The 25,477-nt window shown below is 38.6% G+C and overlaps 1 protein-coding gene across 1 annotated transcript in view; it reads right to left on the bottom strand.

The window, feature by feature from the left end:
• Positions 1 to 24,883, bottom strand: part of AMN1 (antagonist of mitotic exit network 1 homolog) — a 53,118-nt gene extending 28,235 nt beyond the window's left edge. Inside the window, exons 1-2 of the mRNA XM_025879569.2 lie at positions 24,703 to 24,883; positions 1,311 to 1,443 (exon numbers count right to left, since the gene is read on the bottom strand). Coding sequence (XP_025735354.1) covers positions 1,311 to 1,443; positions 24,703 to 24,740 — 171 coding nt within the window. The 5' untranslated portion in view covers positions 24,741 to 24,883. The remainder of the gene's footprint in view (positions 1 to 1,310; positions 1,444 to 24,702) is intronic.
• Positions 24,884 to 25,477: the final 594 nt, after the last annotated feature.

Below are 25,477 nucleotides of genomic sequence, written 5' to 3'. Positions count from 1 at the left end.
ACTTCCGTTTTTTTCTGTCTCTTTCACTCCTTAGCCCTTTTCTATTCAGGTAAAATTAGGTTTAAATGAATATTAAGGATTGCCATAAAACAAAAATCTAAGCCACTGCAATATAGGTTAATGGGTAAGAACAAAATGGGGCTGGTGGGGAACAGAAGAAAACCACCAGTTTTCTGTAGCGTCATAATGATTCTTCTGTGGACCACACACAAACTAGATACATCCACAGAACCACTGACAGTAAGAACCTGGGGATATTATTCTACCTCCATAGAGCTAAGCAGACTACAACACTAAAATGTCTATATTCCAATGCAAGCTAAAATGAAGAAAACAAACCATTATAGGTACATCAGGTTAATGTTAGAAGAAACACAAATGGCACATCCAAGTGCAATTATAATGTGAGGTCACAGGGACAGTCATGTGCTAGAGTGCTATCATCAGATCCCTTTTGATCATAGGCTTTGGGCAGAATGTGTAGTAAAGTCAGCAACTGGTAGTTAGAACCAGAGTTTCTACAGTAGACTAGTCCAGTGTAGACTAGAGTCTTTGGCAGACAGTGATGATGGCTGCAAACCCATTTTACAGTTAAGAGAACTGAGGCTCAATGTCAGAAAGAGTGGCAAAGCTAGGATTTCAATTCAGGTTGGAGGGCCTTACTATACTTACTGCCTTATAGAACAGCCGATTTTAGCTTAGTTGTAGTGATTAGTATCAATTAGCAGGAATGAGTTCTCCAGAAGAGTGAGAAGAATTTAGAAGAGTGGCTTTTAACTCCTGATTGTTATCTATGAATTGATAAAATCAATTTAGTAGACTCTGATCAACATTTCTGTAAACTGAAATAAGACATAACAGAATAAAGTAGAAAATATCCAAGTGTACTGTACATAGTATGGTTACATGTGACTGTGGTTTGTGGACCAGAGTCATGATGCAGCATATATTTCTTACTGTGGTTTTTTTTTTCTTTTTGCCATTTGTGTATTCACCCTGCATTTTTATTTTTATTTCTCCAGCCTTATTGAGGTATAATTGATCAAAAAGCTTATAACTTTTTGAAAATGTAGAGATCAAGGGTGCTGGTATGATGAAGACAAGGGGAGCCTCTGAAAGAACGGTGAGAGATTTTTTAGCAACTATTACACATGAACATTTTGGTTATCTGGAGAAAAAAAAGAACCCCGATGTTTTGTTATATTTTAAAATTATAACTAAGCCTACTATATGCTATTGCTCCAAAAATCTGAAACCATATCTAACAGTAAAATATAATATGCTTGCTTTGCAATTGTACATACTCTTACCTCACTTATATTTGAATCTGTTATCTGCCCCTGGACACTCATTATTTTAATCAGTCTATCTTTTATGTTGGGAGGCAAAGGCTTAATGTCTGTGATGTATCTGGAAATGTTCTTCATGAAGCACCACAGGCATCTGAAATAAAAATACAATATAGTAAATTACATGGTACTGGTACCCATTCCTAATATTTATGCTGTTCTTCACATTGAGTCCTTTCATAAACAGGGTTTACATTTGTATCAGTATTTGCAACTAAAGCTTGCTAAGGTTCAAAAGCCTAGCATGCACTCTGTTAGGCTGAGGCTCTTCCTTTACATTTTCTTCTCAGCATACCTCATTTACTAAAATGCATTCTAAATGACAAAAAAATTTCTTTCCTAAGTCAGTCTCTCTAATTCCTAAGACACAGTTACTACCAAGATTTGTTACATATTCCTAAATAAATATTGGATGAGGGCTTACTTATTGACAAATTTTATCTATTTTTTTAAAAGATTTTATTTATTTATTCATGAGAGACAGAGAGAGAGAGAGAGAGAGAGAGAAGCAGAGGGAGAAGCAGGCTCCCCGCTGAGCAGAGAGCCCGATGCGGGACTCAATCCCAGGACCTGGGGATCATGACCTGAGCCGAAGGCAGACGCTTAACCATCTGAGCCACCCAGACGCCCAACAAGTTTTATCTATTAATCCAGCAAACTTTTCACTATTTTTCTTAAAAATTATGTGTATAATGAAATCATGAAAGAACTACATCCACAACGATTGCAGAAATGGTACAAATCATGGAGATAACAAACTTAGTGCCAGGATTGTATATATATAAAGAAGAGTTACCAGAGCAGGCAGTAATCAAGGCCCATATGACCAACATATTTCCCATGTAGCCTGAAATTCCAACTATCTGAGAAACTCATACTTTAAACAAACATAAATCTTACTTAACTCTCTGACTACAACTACCTCCACATATATAATTTTACATTATATACATATATACTATACATTATATCCTATCCTTCCCCCTTCCATTAGATTAGTTCCTCCCACTAATATCTAGTGTATGTTATTTTTTTCTGTGCTTTTATACACATGCGCACGCGTGTGCACGTACACACACAACACACACACTCTAGCACATTTAAAGGGATGAGGGGGATCACTGTTTCCTAAAATGGCCTCACTGTATACTCACTTTTCTATACCCTCTTTCATTCAATAATATCTTACAGAATTCTTCAAAGCATCAAGTATAATTTTAATGCTCCCTTAATGGCCATATAATATTTCAGAGCATGGAGGATTTATTTAGTTATTCTCCTATTTATGAACATTCCACTGTTTCTAGGACATGTTAACATACGTTGTCAAATTGTTTTCTAGAAAGTCTGTGACACTTCATATTTCTATCAGCAGTACTGGAGTATCATATTCTTCTACATTCCTGAAGCAACAGGTTCATTTTATTTATTTTTCCATTTATTTCCGTTGTCTCCCCATTCCCACCCTCCCACCACTCCAGGAATCCATTCTAATGTCTAGTGTGTACCCTTTCGTTGTATGGGTCCTTTTAACATGCTTGTTGTATGTATTTCTAATTTATATATCTGGTATTTGTCATAGATTTGTTTAGTTTTTCACTCACCAGTGTTTTTAAGATCTACCTACTCTTAAATGTTGGAAGATCTCATGTGTGAAAAGTGGTATCTTATTATTACTTTAATTTGTATTCCTCTAATTACTAGTAAATTTGACATCTTTTTATGAACTTGCTGGCTCTCCGGATGTGCTTTTCTCTAAATTGTCTATTCATATCCTTTGCCTATTTTGCTATTTTTTGACTTAAATTTTAAGAGTTGTTTTTGTGGCCAAATATATGACTGAATTTGTATTTGTTCCACAAATATTCAGAGAATATATATTCTCTAAGAGATGTACTGTTCTATTATACATGTATGTCTAAATCTCTCTCTCCATACAAGTATATGTACACAAATACATTATGTGAATATATGTGATTGTTTGATAGTATTTAATTCTTCTGTTATTTTTCTACCAAATTTGTAGAATTCTTTTTTTTTAAAGATTTTATTTCTTTATTTGAGAGAGAGAGAGCGAGCATGAGCAGAGGGGAGGAGTGGGGGGGAGGAAGAGGGAGAGAATCTCCAGCAGACTCTGCACTGAGCATGGAGCCTGACACAGGGCTCAGTCTCACGACCCTGAGATCGTGACCTGAGCTGAAACCAAGAGTCGGACGCTTAACTGACTGAGCCACCCAGGTGCCCCTATTTGTAGAATTCTTAATTTATAATACTTGTATTTTGAAATCAAGTTTTACTTTCATTTCTACTCGTTTTTGCTTTTTGTACATTACTGTTTTGTAATGAAAAAATTCAAAAATATGTAAAAATAAAATAGGATGACATAAAACCCATGCACCATAAGTCTAGAATTTTAAAATTTATTATTTATCATATTGTGTCAGATATATTTCTTAAGACATAAAACATTTCACGCTTGATCTTAGCCAAAAGGCTGAAAAGTCATAAGAAATAAAACATTTCAGATAAAAATAAAGCCTTGTTTGTACAGCAGACACCCTATTGACCAGGGAGCCTGATGCGGGGTTCAATCCCAAAACTCTGGGATCATGATCTGAGCTGAAGGCAGATACTTAGCTGACTGAGCCACCCAGGCACCCTCTTTTGCTAACATGTTTACAAGACTCATCTGCAGTATTGCAGATAGCTATAATTTGTTCATTTTAATTTTCCATTTGTTCATGTCTATTTTCAATGCTGTGTACTCTTCCATTGTGTGAACAATTTATCTTTTCTATTGTTGCTGTACAGTTGGGTGGTTTATAATTTATAATTTATTATTATTATGCATAATATTCATATGAATTCTCTTGGACAGGTCTTTAGGTGCATGTGTGCTTGTGCTTTGATCAAGTATATATCTAGGAGCAGAATTACTTGCTGATAAGGTATGCATATGTTTAGCTTAATGCCAAATGCCAAACAGTTTTCTGAAGTGATTGTACTGATTCCTGGAATCCATATCCTTGTCAACACTCAGCATTGTCAGTTTTTAAATTTTAGCCAATTTATGAATATATGGTAGCAGTGCAATGTGATTTTAAGTTTCAGTCCCTTATTATTAATTAATTTGAGCATGTTTGTATTTCTTTATTGTTCATTTGGATGGTCTCTTGAGGAGTATCTGTTCAAGTATCCTGCCAAGCTTTCTTTTGGGTCTATGTTTTACTTACTGATATGTAGGAGTTCCTCTTATATTCTGGATATGAGCTTTCTGTTGGTTATATATGTTACAAATATATTCTCGCATTCTGTGGTTTGCCTTTTCATTCTCTTAATCATGTCTTATGTTGAAGAGAAGTATAATCTAATGCAGCCCAATATATTAATGTTTTCTTTATGGTAAGTTTCTTCCGGGTTCTGTTTATGAACTCTTTCACTGTCCTAAGTTCATGAAGATATTCTGCTATGTTTTCTTCTACAAAAAATTCACTAAACGTATTGTTTTACCTTTCACTTAAAAACAATTTTTTTTTAAATTAACTATACTCTATGCCCATTGTGGGGCTCAAACTCACAACCCTGAGACCAAGAGTTGCATGTTCTACTGACTGAGACAGCCAGGTGCCCCTACTTTTCGCTTTTTGACTTAAAAACTACCTGGAATTGATTGTTGCAATTGTAAAGAACTATGTAGAATCTGAGAGTTTACCCCACTTACAAGCTTACAAGTGAGCCTATTACCAATTCATGAATGCTGGCAGAAGACCCAGAGATTCCTGGGTCATAGAAAAAGGGCTTTATTACTCACGACAAGAGCAGTAGCCAGAGCTTCACATTTATGTAGGTTCCCCACGCCCTCTAAGTCCTAGAGTGTAATGTAGGTAGGGCCCAGATGAATGCTTGCTTATGCGGTGGGTTGTATTGCAGGAGAAAACACCGAGCTTGGGTGATTCACAACTTTTATGGTAAACTGAAACAAGTCTGCTCTGTTTTTGAAGGAGACAATATTTGCTGCACAAACAACCCTGAGAAATGCCCTAGGTAAAGAGTAGTCAAGGCCCTACATTCTTGGCATACCCATAAAGTTCATGGCAGATTGCCTCTCCCAACATCTACCCAACACGTTCTTGGCTGAACTCAAATATTTATGTAAGTGTACCACTCTGTCAGCTACTCTAATTAATTTGATCAACAAAGGCAGAAACCAAATCTGTTCACTTTGTCTCTTAAAGCATTTAATTAAGGCTACTATCAATAGTATTCCAAGTACAGGATAAGGCCAATCTGCAGTAATGACCTCGACAGCACCCCCAGGGTCCCAGACTCAGTTAACTGTGAATAAGTATGGAAGGGTGGGGAGGACCAGTAAGTCTCATTTTAGATAGACAGGATGTAGTCCAATCTATCATCCACTACGAAACATGCAAAGGAATTTAGATTATTTCAATGACTACATTTTTCTTTTGTAGGACTTCTAATTAAAAAAAAAATCTGGGGCGCCTGGGTGGCTCAGTTAGTTAAGCATCTACCTTTGGCTCAGGTTGTGATCCCAGGGTGCTGGCATGGAGCCCCACATCAGGCTCCCTGCTCAGTGGGGAGTCTGTTTATCCCTCTTCTTCTGCCCCTCCTCCCTGCTTGTGCTTTCTCTCATTCTCTCTCAAATAAATAAAATCTTAAAAAAAATCTATTATCTGTATTCTCTTAAGGACAGCTGTTTCTCTGTTTTTGAATCTGTCTAATACATTTGTTTTAAAATACCTTTCAAACTGTTCTATTATTTGTAGTTCTTAAAGTGTCAATTCTCCTCTATTTTCTGCTGAATCTCTTTCGTGCCATTTTTTGGTAAGTTTTTTTTTTTAATTCTTTAATCTCCAGCACACTCCCCGCTGAGCCTGATGTGGGGCTGGATGCAGGGCTCCAGGCAGGGCTCAACCTCACAACTCTGAGGTCATGACCTCAGCTGAAATCAAGCGTGGGTCCCTTAACCAACTGAGCCATCCAAACACAACCTCCCTGTCTTTTTAAGTTTTTACTGTTAACTCTTTTACACAAGTAATTTTTCATGAGAGTCCTGTGCTCTTTGTGTGAAGCCATCCCCATAGTGAAGGTTTGGGTTTTCTCTGCTTAAGGACCCTGTGTTTGGTTGGGCTTCAGTAACAAAATACCAGAGTGGCAGGCTCATAAACATGAGAAATTTAATCCTCACAGTGCTGGATGCTATAAGTCTGAGATCAGAGTGCTAGCATGGTTGAATAAAGGGTCCTGTTCCTGGTTCATATTCAGTGCCCTCTCTATGTGTCCTCACATAGTGGAAGGGGCCAGAGATTTCTCTGGAAATTTTTTTTTTTTTTAAAGATTTTATTTATTTATTTGACAGAGAGACACAGCGAGAGAGTGAACACAAGCAGGGGGAGTGGGAGAGGGAGAAGCAGGCTTCCCACGGAGCGGGGAGCTTGATGCGGGGCTCGATCCCAGGACCCTGGGATCATGACCTGAGCCGAAGGCAGACGCTTAACGACTGAGCCACCCAGGCGCCCCTCTCTGGAAATTTTAAAAGGGCACTAATCCCAATCATGAGGGCTCTACCCTCATGATTTAAATACCTCCAAAAGCCCCCACCTACTTATACCATCACCTTTGGGGGTTAGGATTTTAACATGTGAATTTGGGGCTTACAAAAACATTCAGCCTGTAGCACATCCTATGAGTATTCACAAGTTCCAAAGCAAAGTTAATGTTATTTATTTATCTTGAGGATTCTGTAACATATTCACAGTGAAAATTCAAGCCATACACCTGTGCATAATAAAGGCATGAAAGACCAGTTTTTCAACAGGAATTCCACTATTGGCTGGGACTCTATATCCTTGTCAGTGGATGTGGGTTGCTCTGGGGGTGGGGCATGTGTGACCTCAAGCTAGGTGGCTCTGCAGCAGGGGTAGATTCTGAAGGAGCTGAGTAATGCAAGCTATTTGTTGACCATTCTCTCCATGGGTGGGCAGCAAGTCCTTCTCTGAAGAGTGATCTGAGTGGCATATCTCTATGGCTAGCACTCTCATTTTCCAAAACTATCTTTCATTTAGATGTTTATACATTTTAAGTAATTCATACTGAACGGACTACATGGCATAATAAAGGGTAATAAGTTTAGACTCTCCCAGCTCTCATTCTCTTCTACTCTTTTAGGATATTGAAATCAGATATTCCATTATCAACAGACATTTATATCATTTATTCTAAAAGTTAAAAGCTTAATGAAAAAAAACTCCCAATTTTTTGGTAATGGCTTTATTAAGATATAATTGACATAATATTAGTGTTTTTTGGTATATCCACAGAGTTGTGCATTCATCATCACTAATTCCAGAACATTTTCATTACTCTAAAAATAAATCTTGTACCCATTAGCAGTCAGCTGATAATCTCTCCCATCTCCCACCAATCTACTCTGTTTCTCTAGATTAGCCTGCAGTACACATCCACATAAACGGAATCATAATAATATATGGTCTCTTGTTACTGGCTTCTTTTACTTAGCGTAACATTTTTAAGTTCTTCCATTTCAATTATTGTATTTTTTCAATTCCAGAATTTCCATTAGGTTCTTTTATTATATACAATTGCTATCTCTTTACTGCTATTGTCTATTTGATGAGACACTGTCATCATACCTTCTTTTTCTTTTTTGAAATCAAGGTGAAATTCATAAAATATAATTAATTAAAGTGTACAATTCAGTGGCATTTTGTACATTTACAATGTTGTGCAACTACCACCTCTATCTAGTTATAAAACATTTATATTAGCTCAAGAGAAAATGTGTACCTATTAAGGAGTCAGTCCCTATTCCTCTCTCCACTGGGTATCTGGCAACTACTAACTTGCACTCTGTTGCTATGGATTTATCTATTTCAGTTATTTCATATAAATGAATTCATACAATATGTGGCCTTTTGTGTCTGGCTTCATCCACTTAGCATAATGTTTCCAAGGTTCATCCATGTTGTTGCATGTATAAATACTTTATTCCTTTTTAATGGCTGAATGATATTTCATTATATGGATATACCACATTTATTTTTTATTATTTTTTAAAGAAATATTTTATTTACTTATTTGACAGAGAGAGACACAGTGAGAGCAGGAACACAAGCAGGGGGAGTGGGAGAGAGAGAAGCAGGCCTTCCTTGGAGCAGGGAGCCTGACGTGGGGCTCAATCCCAGGACCCTGGGATCATGACCTGAGCTGAAGGCAGACGCTAAACGACTGAGCCACCCAGGTGCCCCTGATATAGCACATTTATCTAAAAGATTTTATTTTTAAGTAATCTCTACACCCAATGTGGAGCTTGAACTCAAAACCTGGAGATCAAGAGTCACATGCTCTACTGACCAAGCCAGTCAGGTGCCCCCCACATTTTAATGATCATTGGTGATGGACATTTTGGTTTTTTCCACTTTTTAGCTATTGTGAATACTGCTGCTATGAACATGTACGTACTAGTATTTATTTGAGTATCTAGTTTCAGTTCTTTTGGGCATATACCTGGGAGTGAAATTGCTGGGTAATAATGAAAATTCCATGTTTAACTTTTTTTTTTTTAAAGATTTTATTTATTTATTTATTTGACAGAGAGAGAGAGATACAAGCAGGGGGATTGGCAGGCAGAAGGAGAGGGAGAAGCAATCTCCCCGCTGATCAGGGAGCCTGATGTGGGGCTCGATTCCAGGACCCTGAGATCATGACCTGAGTGGAAGGCAGACGCTTAACCAACTGAATCACCCAGGCATCCCTCAATATTTAACTTCTTAAGGAACTGCCAAGCAGTTTTCTCCTTTACTTAATATATGTCTTCCTTTAATTCTTTGAATACGTTTATAATAGTTTCTCTGAAGTCTTGCTAAGTCCAACATCTGGGTCCTCTCTAAGGAAGTTTCTGTTGCCTATTTTTTTCTGTGTATGAGTCAAACTTTCTGTTTGTCTTGAAATTTTTTTGTTGAAAACGGGACAGTTTAGATAATAAAATGTAGAAACTTTGGATATTGATCCACACATCTGTGATTATTTGTTTGTTTAGTGACATGGCTGGACTATTTTAGTGAAGTCTATTTCCCTCACTATATGCAACCTCTGATTTGCTTCTTAGTGGGCACCGCTTGGACATAAGTATTGTTCCTGTGGGATGTCAGTGGTTTTGGCAGGGCTCTCTGTGACTCAGAGCCGAAGGCTGTCAACCTTCCCTCCTTACAGATTAATTGCTCTCATGTTTTCAACAATGTGTGGGGTACTAATTGCTCCACAATGTCATCCAATCATTTTGGACTCCTTTGTGGGATTCGTTTCTGAGATCAGTGTTTAAGGTTTGTTCTGACTCAGGGCAGGCTCTTGTTAGATGTCCCTTTCCCTGGTTCTTCTCTCTGGTAAACTTCTTTTCCCATTTCACCATTCAGCCATTAAAAAGGAATAAAGTATTGATACATGCCTACGGTTTAGCTTGCATCTCACAGGTAGCTCTCAGACTCTTTGTTAACACTTAGATTTGAACGTCCTTCACCCTCCGTTTCAAATAAAATCATTTTCTTGACAGCTTTAGAATTGTTTTGCAGCCTGTCTTTCTTCTTGGGAAGAATCTCTAAGCTACAATTTCAGAGCTGGGAACAAGGGTGATGATATGCTTCTCTCTGAGTGAAACCCCTACTTTCAGAGCAGAGTGCTGGGTGGTAGCCTCTGGTCTTCTTGTTGCCTCTTCTAGGATGGAACCTCTACCCACGAATGAGCTGGGATAAGGGAGATCAGCCTCCCAGTATTCTCAGCATGCCATGCTGAGACAGGACCTGTGCTCCGTAAGTGTGAGCTAGGTGGAGGGAGCAATCCCCCAACCACTGACCATACTCACCCAAAATTTAGCCTGTGAACAAGTACCTAGGGAGGAGTGTGACAAGAAATGCTGGCATCCTGTTTCTTCCAGGAAAATACTGAAGCCCTTGACTAGGAACTGGGGGGGAGAGGTAGCTCCATCACCTTAGCCATACCCACCTGGAGTGGAGGTATAGTTCAAATGCCACAGACTTGTTGTTCTTATTGAGTTTTAAAAGATTATCTTGAATGAATGTTTTTTTCATTTGCTGTCTGCCCTTAGGAGGATTTCCAGAGACTTTAAGCAGTTGGTTTTGTTTTATAATTTTCAACTTTTATGCTTATTTTACTGGGGAGCAGGTCTATGCAGCTCCTCATACTTCCTTTTCGGTAAGTCTTCCAAATAGCATCAATCTTCTCATCCATTTAACACCTGTATCCCATTAATAAGAAATACGGTGACTTCTTTTCTTTCAGATATGTACTGCTCTTTTCAAATGAGTTGGTCTTTTTAAGTTTGCTTCCTTTTCAGTGCAAGGTCTTTCTATCCCAACTGATTCTACAACAATTCTTGGAAAGAAATGGTGAGAGAGAGACAGACATACTCATGTAAAAAATCCATATAATTGCTAAATTGTTTTAAAAATTGAGGTGAGATAGTTTCCCAACTTCTGGCTGGTGGTCACAGTTAGGCCTTTCACACTTCCATAGGTATGCTCAGAAGGTAAGGTCCCAACTGCTCTTTATTTGGGCCATTTGTTTGTAGCAAACAGTTCTGAGAGATAAGGTATTGTCTCCCTCCAAGACAAAGGGCAAGTCTGCTTATTGCTTGTTATAAAACTGTGTATTCCTCAAGCTCAGTGGTTTTTTCCCCTGTAATATACCGATTGTGCAGGCATCCATCTGAGCCCTCTGTGTCATCCTCATTGGATTGGGGGAGAAGGGCAACTGAGGCAAACTGCTCATGTGGCTTGCTGTGTTGTAACAAAGTCCTTTGTCTCTAGCCCAGAAATCTTGTGTCTTCTGCCATTGTCAAACAATATGAACAGTAACAGTCTCATCAAGTAAAATCAAATCCTAGATGAAACAATTTTGTGATGAGAATGGGATGCTGATGGAAACATAGGTTTATGGAAGAGGGAGGAGAAAAGTTCTGTGGGCCAGGTCTGGGGATATGAGACTCCTTGAGATCTAGTAGCAAATGCTCTCCCCATTTACAGCAATTTGTGCTCTAACCCAAAGTGATATTTTAAAAAAATGGCGCTTTTCTACCTCTAGTCAATGTGATATGGGAAACAAAGGCAGAAGAAAAATTATTAAATTTCCTTACTACCTACAGCCCATTGACAAGTCCTTGAAACAGGCAGAGTGACATTCCTCTAGGGACTCAACTGCCTAGATGTTGACACTTTGCTAAGGGCAAAAGGCAATCCTAGCCTGACCCTCCACCCCCTGGATCCCATAAGCCCACTTTAACATATAAAAATTCTTTTGGAAACTTCCTTTATATCTAAACCCCCCAAGATACGTATTGGCAATCATCCCCCAAGCATATGGCCCACTGATATACGTCTGAAGGGTCTCATGACTAAGGTTTTATTAGGTGGTAATAAATGACCTTTTTCCCAACAATAGCTAGTCCCCTCAAGGTCCTGGAAACCTTGCTTCCAAAATTCCTCAGAGACTTATGCTATCACTAACCCCCTCCCAACTTGAAAGCATATAATGGGCCTCTCCTCATGACCACAGTGCAGCTCTTTCTGCCCACGGGTCCTGTCCCCTGTGCTTTCATAAAACCACCTTTTCATACCAAAGACATGTCAAGAATTCTTTCTTGGCTGTCAGCTTTGAATCCTAACATCTTTCCTACATCACTTACTGCTTACTCTACAATGGCAGAGTCCCCAGATTCAGTGTTTCTTTCCTCTAACGCACCTCACAGCTTGATTAGACATTCATTTCGGCCCTCTGTGTTACTCTTGTGGAATGCAACCCATTGCTTGTGTTGGCATCCATCTGAGCCCTTTGTGTTGCTGCTGTGTGTCTTGGAGGTCAAGAGGAAGTGACATAAACATGCTAATGCTCATACTGCTTGCTGTGCAATGAATAATAAAGTCCATTGTGCCTTTGATCCAAGAGCCTTTGTTCTACCAGCATCCACGAAACAAAACCAGGCTAAAAAAATGTATTAGCTTATAAGAAGGGTAAAATCAGATTCTATACTGACAGTCATTCCCCTTATATTTTCCTTTACGCAGATTTCAGCTATATTTCAAATGTTTCCCTTTTCCCCACAATGCCATCCTTTTTTTCTGCTCCATCTTTCTTCCTAGTCTTTTTCATCTGGGCCCTTTAGGGTCCTCTTCTCCAAACTCAGCTGTCCAGCCTGTGCCATGTATTCTCCACAGTAAATGCCTTCCTCTTTTTGCTCCAGTTCCCTCCAGCAGCAACATCAGGGAGCTGGGACAGAAATAAATTCAGTATTTTGAAAAATACTGCTATGAGAACTATTAAATGGCTCATGAAGACTCTCCAAAAGTCTGTTGGTCAAACAAAGAAAGTTTATTAAATTTACCACAGCAAGGATTTAACAGGGTTTTGGTAGTGTCTCAATAGGGGAAAGCTACGCAAAAGTACATTCGGGTTTCTCCCTCCAAGATGGGGAGTGGGTTAATATTAGGCAAAATTTGTGACCTAATAGTGTAAGACTGATGGATACAGGGTCTCAAAGCAGGTCTTGGTGAACAATCTATCCTGATAAACATAATGTTTGCTTTAATAATCAAAATGTTTGTCCTAATAACCAAACATTTGTTTAGATAAACAGATGGCAAAAATTTCCTGGAGCAAGTTATATTGACATAAGCTATCTCAGTTTTCAGTCCCATCAGTTGACACAGGTGGTCTAAGTTCTCAAGACAAAAATGAAAACTGGCCAGCTAAAACTTAACAAAATCTTCAAAAGCTGTAAAGAAAAAAAAAAAAAGGTGGGGGTTGGCGGGTGGGGTGAGATAGACATCTCATCTGATAGGAATTGCTCCAAATTTTATAGTTAAAAGAAACAACTTATTTATATTTAACCCATCAGTTATATGATGAATTAATGTAACAAAGAAATGATTTTTGGCATAATACAAATGTTGCATAAAATTTGGTCCTTGGTCACCTTTTCTTCTCCCCATATTCTCTCCCTTAAACTTAGCAATGGCTTCATCTATCATCTGTTAGGAATTTACTCCTAATTTTAGACTCAATCCTTGATCTCTCTTTCATATTTCTATCTGCCTGTTTGATATTTCTAATGGATGTTCTGATTCATTTTTCTCATAAGACACTTAGTTCTCCATGATTATCTAATGTTAATCACCATTTTCCTGGTCAACAAAGCTGAAAACTTTAATTTTTGCTTTTTCCCTTTCCTTGGTCCTTCTATTTAAAACTATTCACCACATCCCAGATCCAAAGAATTCTCTAAGGCAGTGCTTCAAAGTGCTAGTCAGTGAGGAGATTCAAGGATGTAAACCAAGCAGTTTCCTGCATGGAGAAGTCCCATCCTCTGGACTAAACAGTGCACTCAGTAAAAGAGTTGATTGTTATTCTGGATCAAGCTCCTTACCTTGTTACATCCCAGAAATAGCTTGCTGACCAGCTGCCAACCTGAACATAACTTTTCCCAAAAGGATTAGGAAATATGAGTCTCAAGCCAAATATGGACCCTCTGGGGGACAACACTCTAGTATGACAATGAAGGTCATGTGTTCATTTATTTGCTTTAATTTTTTAAAAAGATTTTATTTATTTATTTGACAGGGAGAGCACAAGCAGGTAGAGTGGCAGGCAGAGGGAGAGGGAGAAGCAGGCTCCCCACTGAGCTGAGAGCCTGACATGGGGCGCAATCCCAGGACCCTGGGATCATGACCTGAGCCAAAGGCAGACATTTAACCAACTGAACCACCCAGGCACCCCAATCTTTTTGCTTTATTTCCAAGTTCTAGATAATTTTTCTTAAGGTATTATTCTATTTCCTCTTTTTTTTCACTAAGCACTATGTTTTATTTATTTTATGTTAGTGGTTTATTTATCAAGTTGTTTGTTTATCTTTATTTGGCCACAGCCAAACTTATAGAAAGATGCAACCCCCAGGGGTACAGTGAATGCTCCAACAATATGAAATCACAGATGCTTGGCCAGAAGGCCTCGTATCTGAGGTTCTGTCAAAGCACTGGAAGTCATGGTAGTTATTCTCCTCAACACCAACCTCAAACCTAATGTCCTTGCTAACTCATTAAGCACTATATTTTATCTTAAGATTTTATTCATTTGAGAGAAAGAGTGTGCGTGCATGTGTGCGGGCAGGGAGGGGAGCAGAGACAGAATCTCAAGCAGACTCCACGCCATCAAGTATGGGGCTGGTCTCTGGACCTGATGGGGGTGGGTGGGAGGGTTTGAGTGTGTGTGTGTGGGGGGGGGGCGGGGCAGACATGGGGTGGGATGTGGGACTGCATCCCACAATCTGTGAGATCATGACCTGAGCCCAAACCCGAGTCCGAAGCTTAATGGACTGAGCCACCCAGTCACCCCAGCATTATGTCTTAAAGTTCCATCCATATACATCTACTCTTCACTTCCCTAACAGCTGCATAATACTCGATGGCATCTCTCCCAGTGATAGACATTCCAATTTTCTGTCACCACAATGGAATTCTGCAATGAATATCTTCATACATGTCTCCTAGTTTGGGCTCTCCTTACCTCTTTCCAAGATTCTGCAACAGCTTCCTAAGTGTCTCTTTATTCCCAACTTCTCCCTAATTCAAATCTCTCTCTACTCCCAGCACAGTTCCAAAACCTTTAATAGCTCCCATTGCTACAGAATTCAACACTGTTATATCATTCTGGTCCCCAAAGTTCTACTCCTAATTACATGGTTTTATGTCATACTACTCTGCTATTCATATTGTATTCTCCAGCCAAACTGAAATGCTACTTTCTGGTGAAATACTGCTTTCTGGTCTTCTCCCATATTTCTAACTTTCCTGCTTGTCAAGCCTTAGTCCTTATTATTCCACTCCTTTTTGGATGCATTTCCTTCCATTTCCAATTGTCAGCTGCTACCAATCTTCAAATACAACCCCCTTTATAAAGCCTTCTCCTAGTCTTGTATATTCTTTTCCTCATCAGAAGTTTCAAAACACTTTGTTAATCCCTCTTTTGTGCTATTATTACTTATATTATAGCTATTTATATATTTGCCTAATGCTAGTTCCATAAGACTGTACCTGCTTTATGCTAGTTATTTCCCACAATCATCAGCATAGGGCTTCATATGCCAAATGTGCACTTTAAATACATGCTTACCTGAATATTGAGCAACTCCTAAAAATAAGGAACTGTGGCTATGAAGAGATAAAAGACTTGATTCTGGCCACAGAAGTTCAGAGGATCATTTGTATGGATGCATCAGGAAAGTATCAGGATGAAGACAGGAATTAAAAGACAGGAATTCAGCTAGGCTTTAGTCTGTCTTCCTAACTTGCACTCTTAACTATTTCTCCAACTGTTTTTACTGACAAAGAAAATCCTATTTGGATTAGGCATAAAATTTAAGCCAAGAATGAAAGCAAGATACTTTTCTCAGGACTCTAAACAAGCCTGAGTTATACATAGGAGAATCAACAGATTTCTCTTATAAAAAGTGACTGTGGGGGCGCCTGGGTGTCTCAGTTGGTTAAGCATCTGCCTTCAGCTCAGGTCATGATCCCAGGGTCCTGGGATGGAGCCCTGAATCAGGCTCCCTGCTCAGAGGGGACTCTGCTTCTCCCTTTCCCTCTGCCTACCCCCCACCCTGCTCATGCTCTTTCTTGAGCATGCACTCTCTTGATCTCAAATAAATAAAATCTTCAAAAAAAAACCCCAAAACACGTGACCGAGGACTGAGGGCCAGAAGTTTATGAGATATAATGCAAAGGTTACATCTCAGTGATTTCAAAAGCACTCAGCAGATTAAGATAATTGTTCTCCTCAGCCTTAATTTTTACATGGCAATATTTTAAATGTAATATTAATGAACTGAAAGCTCCTGGAAAGAAGCAATTGCCACTGTAATGGCAACTTCCAGCACAATATCTCATGTGAAATAATTAATAACAATAACTAACACTTAGTGGTGTTTATTACTTGCTAGTGTTAAAATAAAATAACATGGAGACCAGGCTTGAAAATCCCTCAAGCAGACAAAACCAGCTAGGTCATATAAGTGAAACTTAATCTAGCTTATATCATGATTGTAAGAGAAACTTAACCTAGGTTATTTCTTGCAACTGTCTCTGATAATGATAAATAACACTCAAATCATCTTCCTAAAGTAGTATAAGAGAATCACTTTTAACCAATCCCCTGCCATCTATAAACTCCCATTTAAAAAAAAATTAATTCCAGTATCTTTAACAGTGTTATATTAGTTTCAGATGTACAATTCAATAATTCTATACATTACTCACTGCTCATCATGATAAGTGTACTCTTTAATCCCCTTCACTTATTACCCATCTCCCCCTGCAACCCACTGCCCCTCTGGTAACCATCAGTTTGTTCTCTATATTTAAGAATCTGTTGCTTGGTTTGTCTCTCTCTTTTTCCTTTGCTCATTTGTTTTGTTTCTTAAATTCCATGTATGAGTGAAATTATATGGTATTTGTCATTCTCTGACTGACTTATTTCACTTAGCATTACATTCTCTGGCTCCATCCATGTTGTTGCAAATGGCAAGATTTCATTCTTTTTTTATGGCTGAATAATATCCCAGTGCGTGTGTGTGTGCATGAGCATGTGTGTGTGTGTGTTTCACGTCTTCTTTATCCATTCATCTATCAGTGGACACTTGGGTTGCTTCCACAATTTGGCTATTGAAAATAATGCTGCAGTACACATAGGGGTACACAAACCTGTACCCCTGAAACAAATAATACATTATATGTTAATTAAAAAAGAGGAAGAAAAAAAATAAACATAGGGGTATATATATCTTTTTGAATTAGTGTTTTTGTATTCTTTGGGTAAATACCAGTAGTGAAATTATTGGATCATACAGTAATCCTATTTTTAACTTTTTGAGGAAACTTCATATTGTGTAAATTCTTCTTGTAAAAAAACAACTGTAAAGATTAAACAACTTTCTCATTCTCACTTTATAAGCCATCCTGTAATTACATGCCTCTGAGATTCTAACCACTTCTGGTTTGAAGTCTCCCTGTTTGCTAACAATTTGTTGCTCATTCAGTAAAATATTCATATCAAGTAAAACTCTCTGAATTTTATTTTGACAGTTTTTGGTGTCAGAAGTGGGATCCAAAGATGACCACCGCCCCCCCCGCCCCCCGGCCCCAGCTCAGCCCCAAGGCCAGTGAGTAACCAGGTGCCAACACCCATGAAGCCCATTGCACACTGCTTTCTTATCAACCATGGAATTCCAGGGTAAGTCTTTCTCAGATTCAAACTCTACTCCCTTTGTGTTGACCTTTCTGGTTTTACTAAGCAACCTTTGTTGAAGGTTTTCAGTAAGTCACACTATTCTGTTCAAAAGAGGGGGAAATGTGTGATATTCTCTGTTTTGGAATAGCTGTTGAAAAACAGTACCCCTGATAACTAAGATTTCCTAGGGAATCTAAGGCAAAGATGGTTTCTACCTGGTCCAAAACTCAGACCAGGATCTTATGCCTTTTTGGAAAAATGGGTGAACTTTACAAAGAATAATTGGAACTGCAGTGACCATTTTGGGAAAATCCTTAACTTAGATAAAATAGTCCACCTTAGGGGCACCTTTTAAAAAAGAGGATCACAAATTACTTAAAAACAATAAATGCATTCATTAGTTGGTATGCCAAAGTATTTAAAAGACAAGATGACTCCAAAAATAGCTTCTCTAAAGAATTCTTATAGCACACAAGTAAAAAAGTTGTGGTAAAAAGCTTAAATCATCTGAGCAGATAACCTTAAATTATTCTATCTGCCAGAAACACAATTTGGGTCCCGCTATTCTTTTGAGTTTTATATTACTGTACCTGACACACAGCTAAAATTTTTAAACGAAAGCTATAAAATCTCTGTTTACAACCGTCTATATATCAATGTATATGTGTCTATGTATGTATGTTATGCATATGTGATTTTCAAAAAGAGCTCTATTTAATTGGCTTAAATAAATATGAATACTTAAATAAGTTAAGTATTCTTAAAACTCTCAGAAATGTAGAAACTAACCCAAATGCTTTTCAAGTTCATAAGATCTGGGATAATCTTCAGTGCATAAAAACTTTGCAAATAGTTTAAATGTGTTGATTTAATTAAAACAGGCATGTCTTCTTAGTAGTCAACATTAAACATAATGCCAATATACAATCTTTCCTACCTGGGTTTACTAGTCAAATAAGCTGATGCTATCTTTGTTACAAAATTTGTAAGCAAGAAAAACCAAAGATGTTAGTTAGGTATTTAATATTTAATCCAAGCATAATTATTAAAAACAAATAAATTAAGATTAAATAAGATGATGGATATTCATCTAATGTAGATGAATGAAATGAAATGAAATGTAGATCATTTCCAAATAGATAATATACTGAAACATTAATTGTTAAACATATGTTTAAGTTTATTTACTTTTGAGGTGCCTGGGTGGCTCAGTCATGAAGCGTCTGCCTTCGGCTTAGGTCATGGTCCCAGGGTCCTGGGATTGAGCCCCACATCGGGCTCCCTGCTCTGCGGGAAGCCTGCTTCTCCCTCTCCCACTCCCCCTGCTTGTGTTCCCTCTCTTGCTGTGTCTCTCTCTGTCAAATAAATAAAATCTTAAAAAAAAAAAGTTTATTTACTTTTGGCAGTTTAATTTTTATAAAGAGACAAAAATACTTGGATCTATTTTTAAACATGTCTTTTGCCACATTAAAAAAATGTACTATGAAGAAGCACATGTCTCTAAAAAATATACTTTCTTATAATTAAGTGTTCATAAATTTGCTAATCTACTACAAGATGCTGATGTATGCCAGATGTTTACAACTGCCTTCTTCCTAGTTTTCATTGGAAAATAAAGGTTACTAACAGTTAAAATTTATAATCCATATATAAAAATAAGCCTACTAAAACAAGAGTAAAAGAAAACAACTATGTATACAAAGTATGAGAGGAGAATAGGATGCGTTTTTTTATATGAAGAGTACACAAAGAATATAGGATGTGTTCTTATTAAGGAAAAAAAGAGTAATCTTGTCCTAAAGTAAAATGGTTATCCCAGAATGAGAAGAAAAAAGGAATAAGACAAAAATCTAAATGGATACAGAAAGTTGCAGAAGGCTTGTGAAGAAATTCCATGCTGCATGGTCAAAGTTAGCTAAAATTAAAGTGATTTATTTATAAAATTTTCCAAAACTGAGTTGAATAATACACTAATACAAAACCACAGTTTAATTTTCTCCCTGTTAAAAGGACAAAGTTTCTTAGATTGTTAGTCTGCTCTTAATAAGAGATTATGAAAGGTTTTTCTTTACCTTCTGTGTATTTTGTCTAGGAAACAAAGATTCAATGTCTTAATGAAAATAATTTCCTGTGTTTCACTTTGTCTTTATCAGGTTTTTGATTGCTTAGGAAAACAATCTTTTCAATATTAAAAGAGCTAAGTTTTTTTTTTTTTAAGATTTTATTTATTTATTTGAGAGAGAGAGAATGAGAGATAGAGAGCACGAGAGGGAAGAGGGTCAGAGGGAGAAGCAGACTCCCTGCTGAGCAGGGAGCCCGATGCGGGACTCGATCCCGGGACTCCAGGATCATGACCTGAGCCGAAGGCAGTCGCTTAACCAACTGAGCCACCCAGGTGCCCAAAGTTTTTTTTTTTTTAAGATTTTATTTATTTGACAGAGAGAGACACAGCGAGAGAGGGGTGAGTGGGAGAGGGAGAAGCAGGCTTCCTGCGGAGCAGGGAGCCCAATGCGGCGCTTGATCCCAGAACCCCAGGATCATGACCTGAGCCTAAGGCAGACGCTTAACAACTGAGCCACCCAGGTGCCCCAGAGCTAAGGTATTTTTAACAACTATGTACTTTCCGTATTTGCTTTTGAAGTCTTTTTGTTGCTTTGGTTAAATAGATAACTAAGTATTATTTCACAATGACCTGTGATCCTATTTAATTAAGTGGTGTTTTGTTTTGTTTTGAGAGAGAGGAGGAGGGGGAGAGTGAGAGAGAGAATCTTAAGCAGGCTCCATGCCCAGCACAGAGCTGGATATGGGGCTCGATCGCTCAACCCTGAGATCATGACCTGAGCCGAAATCAAAGAGTAGGAGGCTTAACTGACTGTGTTCTCAGGTGCCCCTAATCAAGTGACTGAAACCTTTTGACTTTTACAAACTTCTCAAAATCAAATTTTAAATGAAGTCTTTTTGACTTCGAACTAACTTTGGGGTATTCCCAAGGCTCCCTGGAAGATCTGTTTTTTTTCTCTCCTTATAAAAATGGAGACATTGAACTATAAATTTCTCAAATGTTAAATTGCATGGGAAACATTATCAAGTAAAGGGGAAGCTTAATCTTCTTAGATTGTATTTGTATGGATATATGTTATTAATATAAGTGTTCCAGAAATTGCATAGAATTTCTAGGAATCTGATATGCCCTGATAAAATGTTATCAGTTATTTTTAAATGTTGTATGCCACAGGAATAGCCAAACTTACCTGTCAATCACATCATTTTTTTTTTACAGTGAACTCTTTAACCAAGGCTATTTTTAAGTCTTTTGTCATTCACAGACAGTTATTGTTTTACACTTAATTCTTCTATGAAAACATTTATAATCAACTACAGGCCAGAATGCTTTGTTTTCAAGGAGATTCATGGAAAAGACACTGACATATACTCTGGAATAGAAGTTTCTGATAATTTTAAGATCGTACAACTTAACTAGGTAAGAATTTCTAGCATGCTATGGAGAAACTGATTGATCCATAAAACTGCTAACCCAAGAGCAAGAAAACAAGAATTGATTACACGGGACTAAACTAATGGAGATGATTATAATTTTTATGACATTGTTTGCAACATTTTTGGTTCTTTACTGTTTTACTCTCCAAATTTAAAGAACCCCTTTTCTCCTATCAAGCCACTACAGAACTTATAACAATTTGGTAAACTTTTGTAAACAAAAACTAAACATTTATCTTTTTCTCCCTACCTGATCCCTTCAGAATTCAAAACAACAACAAAAAACCCTTATTGGGTGTACTTATTTTCATGGCAGTATAGGTATTTGCATAAATTTAACAAGAATTTATTCTCTTTGTAACAGGACACAATTGGACAAGCCCTTGGCTTGGCTTCTTGGCCTGAAGAGGTGTTTAAACATCTAATCTGAGATTTCTAATTACCAGATAGTTTTTAAGAAGCTAAGGTTTGATTTGTGGAGCCAATAAAACCCTTTGAGTTACCAAAGCTTGGACTGGAATATCATATTTGAAAATGTGCATAAAATCACTATTCTGCTGCACTTATATAAATAACAAGCTGAATTTAATGAGACTAAACTTACTCTACAATTTTATTGTGATTATCTTTGGTAAAAACGAAGTGACTATAAGAGAGAAAAGTTGTTTCAATAGAAAACTATAGTATACCTATTATCAGATTCTAGTCCTGTTCATTATCTTTGAGGTTTTGTTATCTATCTGTAAACTGAACTGGTCCTGAATTCTTCCAGTTTCCTCCAACACCTGGCTACAGCTTTCCAAACTAACATTTCCAATTTCTCTCACCATTCTGACTTGGAATAAAAACTAAAATTGCCCCTTAACCCAAGCCCTACAACCTAAAGCCAGACAACTTGATATAAACCTCAGAGATATCACCACAACAGATCATGCACAGACAACCTTAGTGCTTATTTCTATACAGGCCACTCAGAGAGTTCACCAGAACACCCAATGACATCATCAAAGTCATTCAAAACGGCAAATCAGGAAAATCCAACAGATTGAAACTGCCATCCTCACTCCACTATCTAAAGATGTTTTGTGCTCAAATCTAGAAATTTTCTTGACTGGCTGCTCTTCAGATTCAGAAACTGAGTTTGTAATTCACTCCAACGATTAATTTTTATCCTTCTTTTGTTTCCATAGAAATGCCTGTTTGCTCACACTGTATAGAGGCCCAACTTAGATGGAGGCTCTCCTATAACACTCCTGAAATAAGACATCCTCATGTTTATCCTAAGTAATCATAACATGATTCAATAGTGTGAGGCACTAATACAATATTAAAAAACTTACTTTCCACCAGGTCTAAGAAGCATTCTGTGATCCATTCCAAAAAAAGACATTAGAACTTAGAGACTTAGTTTATTGGAAAAGACACGAACAAAAGACTGCTTTTAAATCTCAGAGGGATCTCTTCTGCAAAATCCCTACAATTACAGCAAAAATCTATAAACTCTCTAGCCAGAGTTATATTAGACAATTGCACAGCCTTAGACACCCTAACCACTTAATAAGGAGATGCATATGCTCTAACTGGTTAAAGAAATTTTTTTCCATGTTAATAAATTAGGAATAATTACCCCTAATTTAAAAGATCTTAAAGATCAGATGTCACTCTTTCATCAAATAGGTGATACTTCTTTCACTGATTTATTTGGTTGGTTAAATCTTGGCTCCTGGGAATCTCTGCTTCCAGGAATTTTTCAATCCTTGTCTGTTACTTCCCTCATAGTCATCATATTAACCTTGCTAGTTATAGGAGTGCCAACAACACTGACTCCATCTTTGGCCCTCCATTTTGTTTATGCTCATGCAATGACCTCCCTCAGGGCTACACGTTCCAGGCCACTTGGACGTTAATGTATGCCCTGACCAGAATGCAGGAAGGCTTACTCTGATCTTCCCTCAAGTGGCGTACAGAAGGCACACTTCAGATAACTAGGAGAGATGACTGGTGCACAAAAAGTGCCAATTTAGATAACCAGGAGAGATGACTGGTGCACAGATGGCGCCACTTTAGATAACCCCCCCTTGACCACACCACAATGCCCCTTGCTCTATAAAAGCTGTAGCTTAAGGTTTGGACTGGGTGGAGAAGAACTGCATAGCACCTGGATCATTTATCCACTGGCTCCCCCTTGTCAGTAGGTTACATTGGCTTGCTCCATTTTTGGCTTTCCAAGTGCCTACTCAGTCTGCAGGATACTTTACTGTACCTCCCCCACCTTCTAACACTAGTGCACTGTATCCTCTCAAGAGTTTTAAATGCCTTTCAGCAGCCACTCACACACCAAATGATATCCATCAGGATTACACAACTCAAAGAACTCAATAATCCTACTGCCCATGCCTACAATGACTATGCAACTGTTTGTAATGGCAACTACATGACCATACAACCCAAAGACTACATCAACAGTGGTAGCGAGAGTAATAGCCTATTGGCTCACACTTTCAGCTTGCTTGCCGAGGGAATGACCAAAAGGGGGTTAATTTTTTAGATAAAATAAAATGGAGACCACGCTTGAAAATCCCCTAAGCAGACCAAACCAGTTAGATCATATAAGTAAACATAATCTGGTTTATTTCATGAACGTAAGTGAAATTTAACAAGTTATTTCTTGTAAATCCCTCTGATAACCATAAACAAAACTTAAATCATCTCCCTAAAATAGTGTAAGATAATTACTTTAAACCAATCCCTCGCAGTTCTTTAAATTGTGGTACCAATCATTGTAATAACCAATCACTGTAAAGGTTAAACAAACCTAGTTATTCTCAGTTTATAAGCCATCTTGCAAAGACATGCCTCTGAGATTCTCGTTTCTCCCTAAAATATTTATTATCAAATAAAGCTCCTTGAAATTTCTTTTGACACTAGGCATCCTTCTAAGGACTTTACATACGTTAAATTTATTCCTCACTATAACTCTATGAGATAGGTACTGTTGTTAAACTAATTTGATAGATCAAGAACTCTGGCACAGAGGTTAAGTTACTCTCCATGGTCACACAGCTGGTGAATGGGACTGGGAGCGGAACCCTGTAATCGCAATCAAGCAATCAAGGAGCCGTGCTGCCTCGAAGAATCAGTACCTATCCCAGTTACAGGAACTGGTGGAACTTTGCTGAAGGCTTCTGAGAGCCACATCTAGTGTTTTGTTTTGTTCCATCAAGGCTTTCAGCTCCCGTCAGAAACAGGCCACTGCCAGGAATTGCCTGGGCATCAAGCTGTCACGGCTGACTAAGAGTTCGGACACCCATCTGGGGGCGCCCAGGGCGGACAGCGGGACAAACCTGCCTAGCAGCCCACTTGACACAACTGTCCTCTACGAGGAGACAACAAACCAGGAACTCAGAAACAGAAACACAGCGGGGCCTCTTCAAAGGTCCAGAGCTGGGAAGGGGCGGGGAGGGAGAGCAAGCACAGGGCTCGGCTGGGGCGGGGCGAAGGGGAGGCGGGGACAGGGTGGACTCACAGATCCAGAAGCTGACTGACCCGCCGCGAGCTAGGCATCGCGGCCGCCCAAGAGAGCCTCTTCCGTGGTCCCAGGGCCGCCCAAACGGAGCCAGAGACCGTCCGTCAACTCCTGCCCCCCGCGCGACGCGTAGGCCCTCGTGACGTCACACGGCTTCTTCCGGTGACCGGGACGCAGCCACGCTCGGGACTACGGAGGGAAAGAAGAGAAGGGAGGTGATAAAATGTAGAGTAGCCCTAAACTCGGTGAGGCGCGACGGGAGTTGTAGTTTTTCCAACTCGCGGGCTCCGTTTACGGGCGGTTTCCCAGGAGTTGAAACCCCGCGCGCAGCCTCGCTGGGCACACCTCCAGTGGCGCTGTGCTTAGAAGCCGCTGCACTTATTGTAGGGACGTATTTGATGCTGGTCCGTGCATTTGGCGACACATACCGGAGACTCCCTTGGAAATGGACTCCATTAACGTGAAACGGAGCGTTTTAGAGCAACCAGGAGTGACCGCTGTTTATCGAGCATTTTCTCTGAAGCACGCACGGAGCTACGTGCTCTCAATTAACTACATTCATTTAATCCTGTGAAGTCGAGATTATTTAGCCTTATTTTACAGATGAGGACACTACATGCCAACAAAAAAGCTCAGTAAGAATTTCATCATGGGGGGGAGGGGCATCTGTTCAAATCAGAAAGGATTTTAAAGAAGGGGCACCCTTTCCCAGGTGGAATTCTTTCTCTTTGGTTATGCTGCAGAGTGCCGGCTATTTTTTAGTGTTTTTCGTTCT

The sequence above is a fragment of the Callorhinus ursinus genome, unplaced genomic scaffold, assembly GCF_003265705.2.
Source record: "Callorhinus ursinus isolate GAN/ISIS: 27379988/994484 unplaced genomic scaffold, GSC_fseal_2.0 scaffold27, whole genome shotgun sequence".
NCBI classification, from domain to species: domain Eukaryota; kingdom Metazoa; phylum Chordata; class Mammalia; order Carnivora; family Otariidae; genus Callorhinus; species Callorhinus ursinus.
This window is presented reverse-complemented; position numbering and strand designations above follow the sequence as displayed.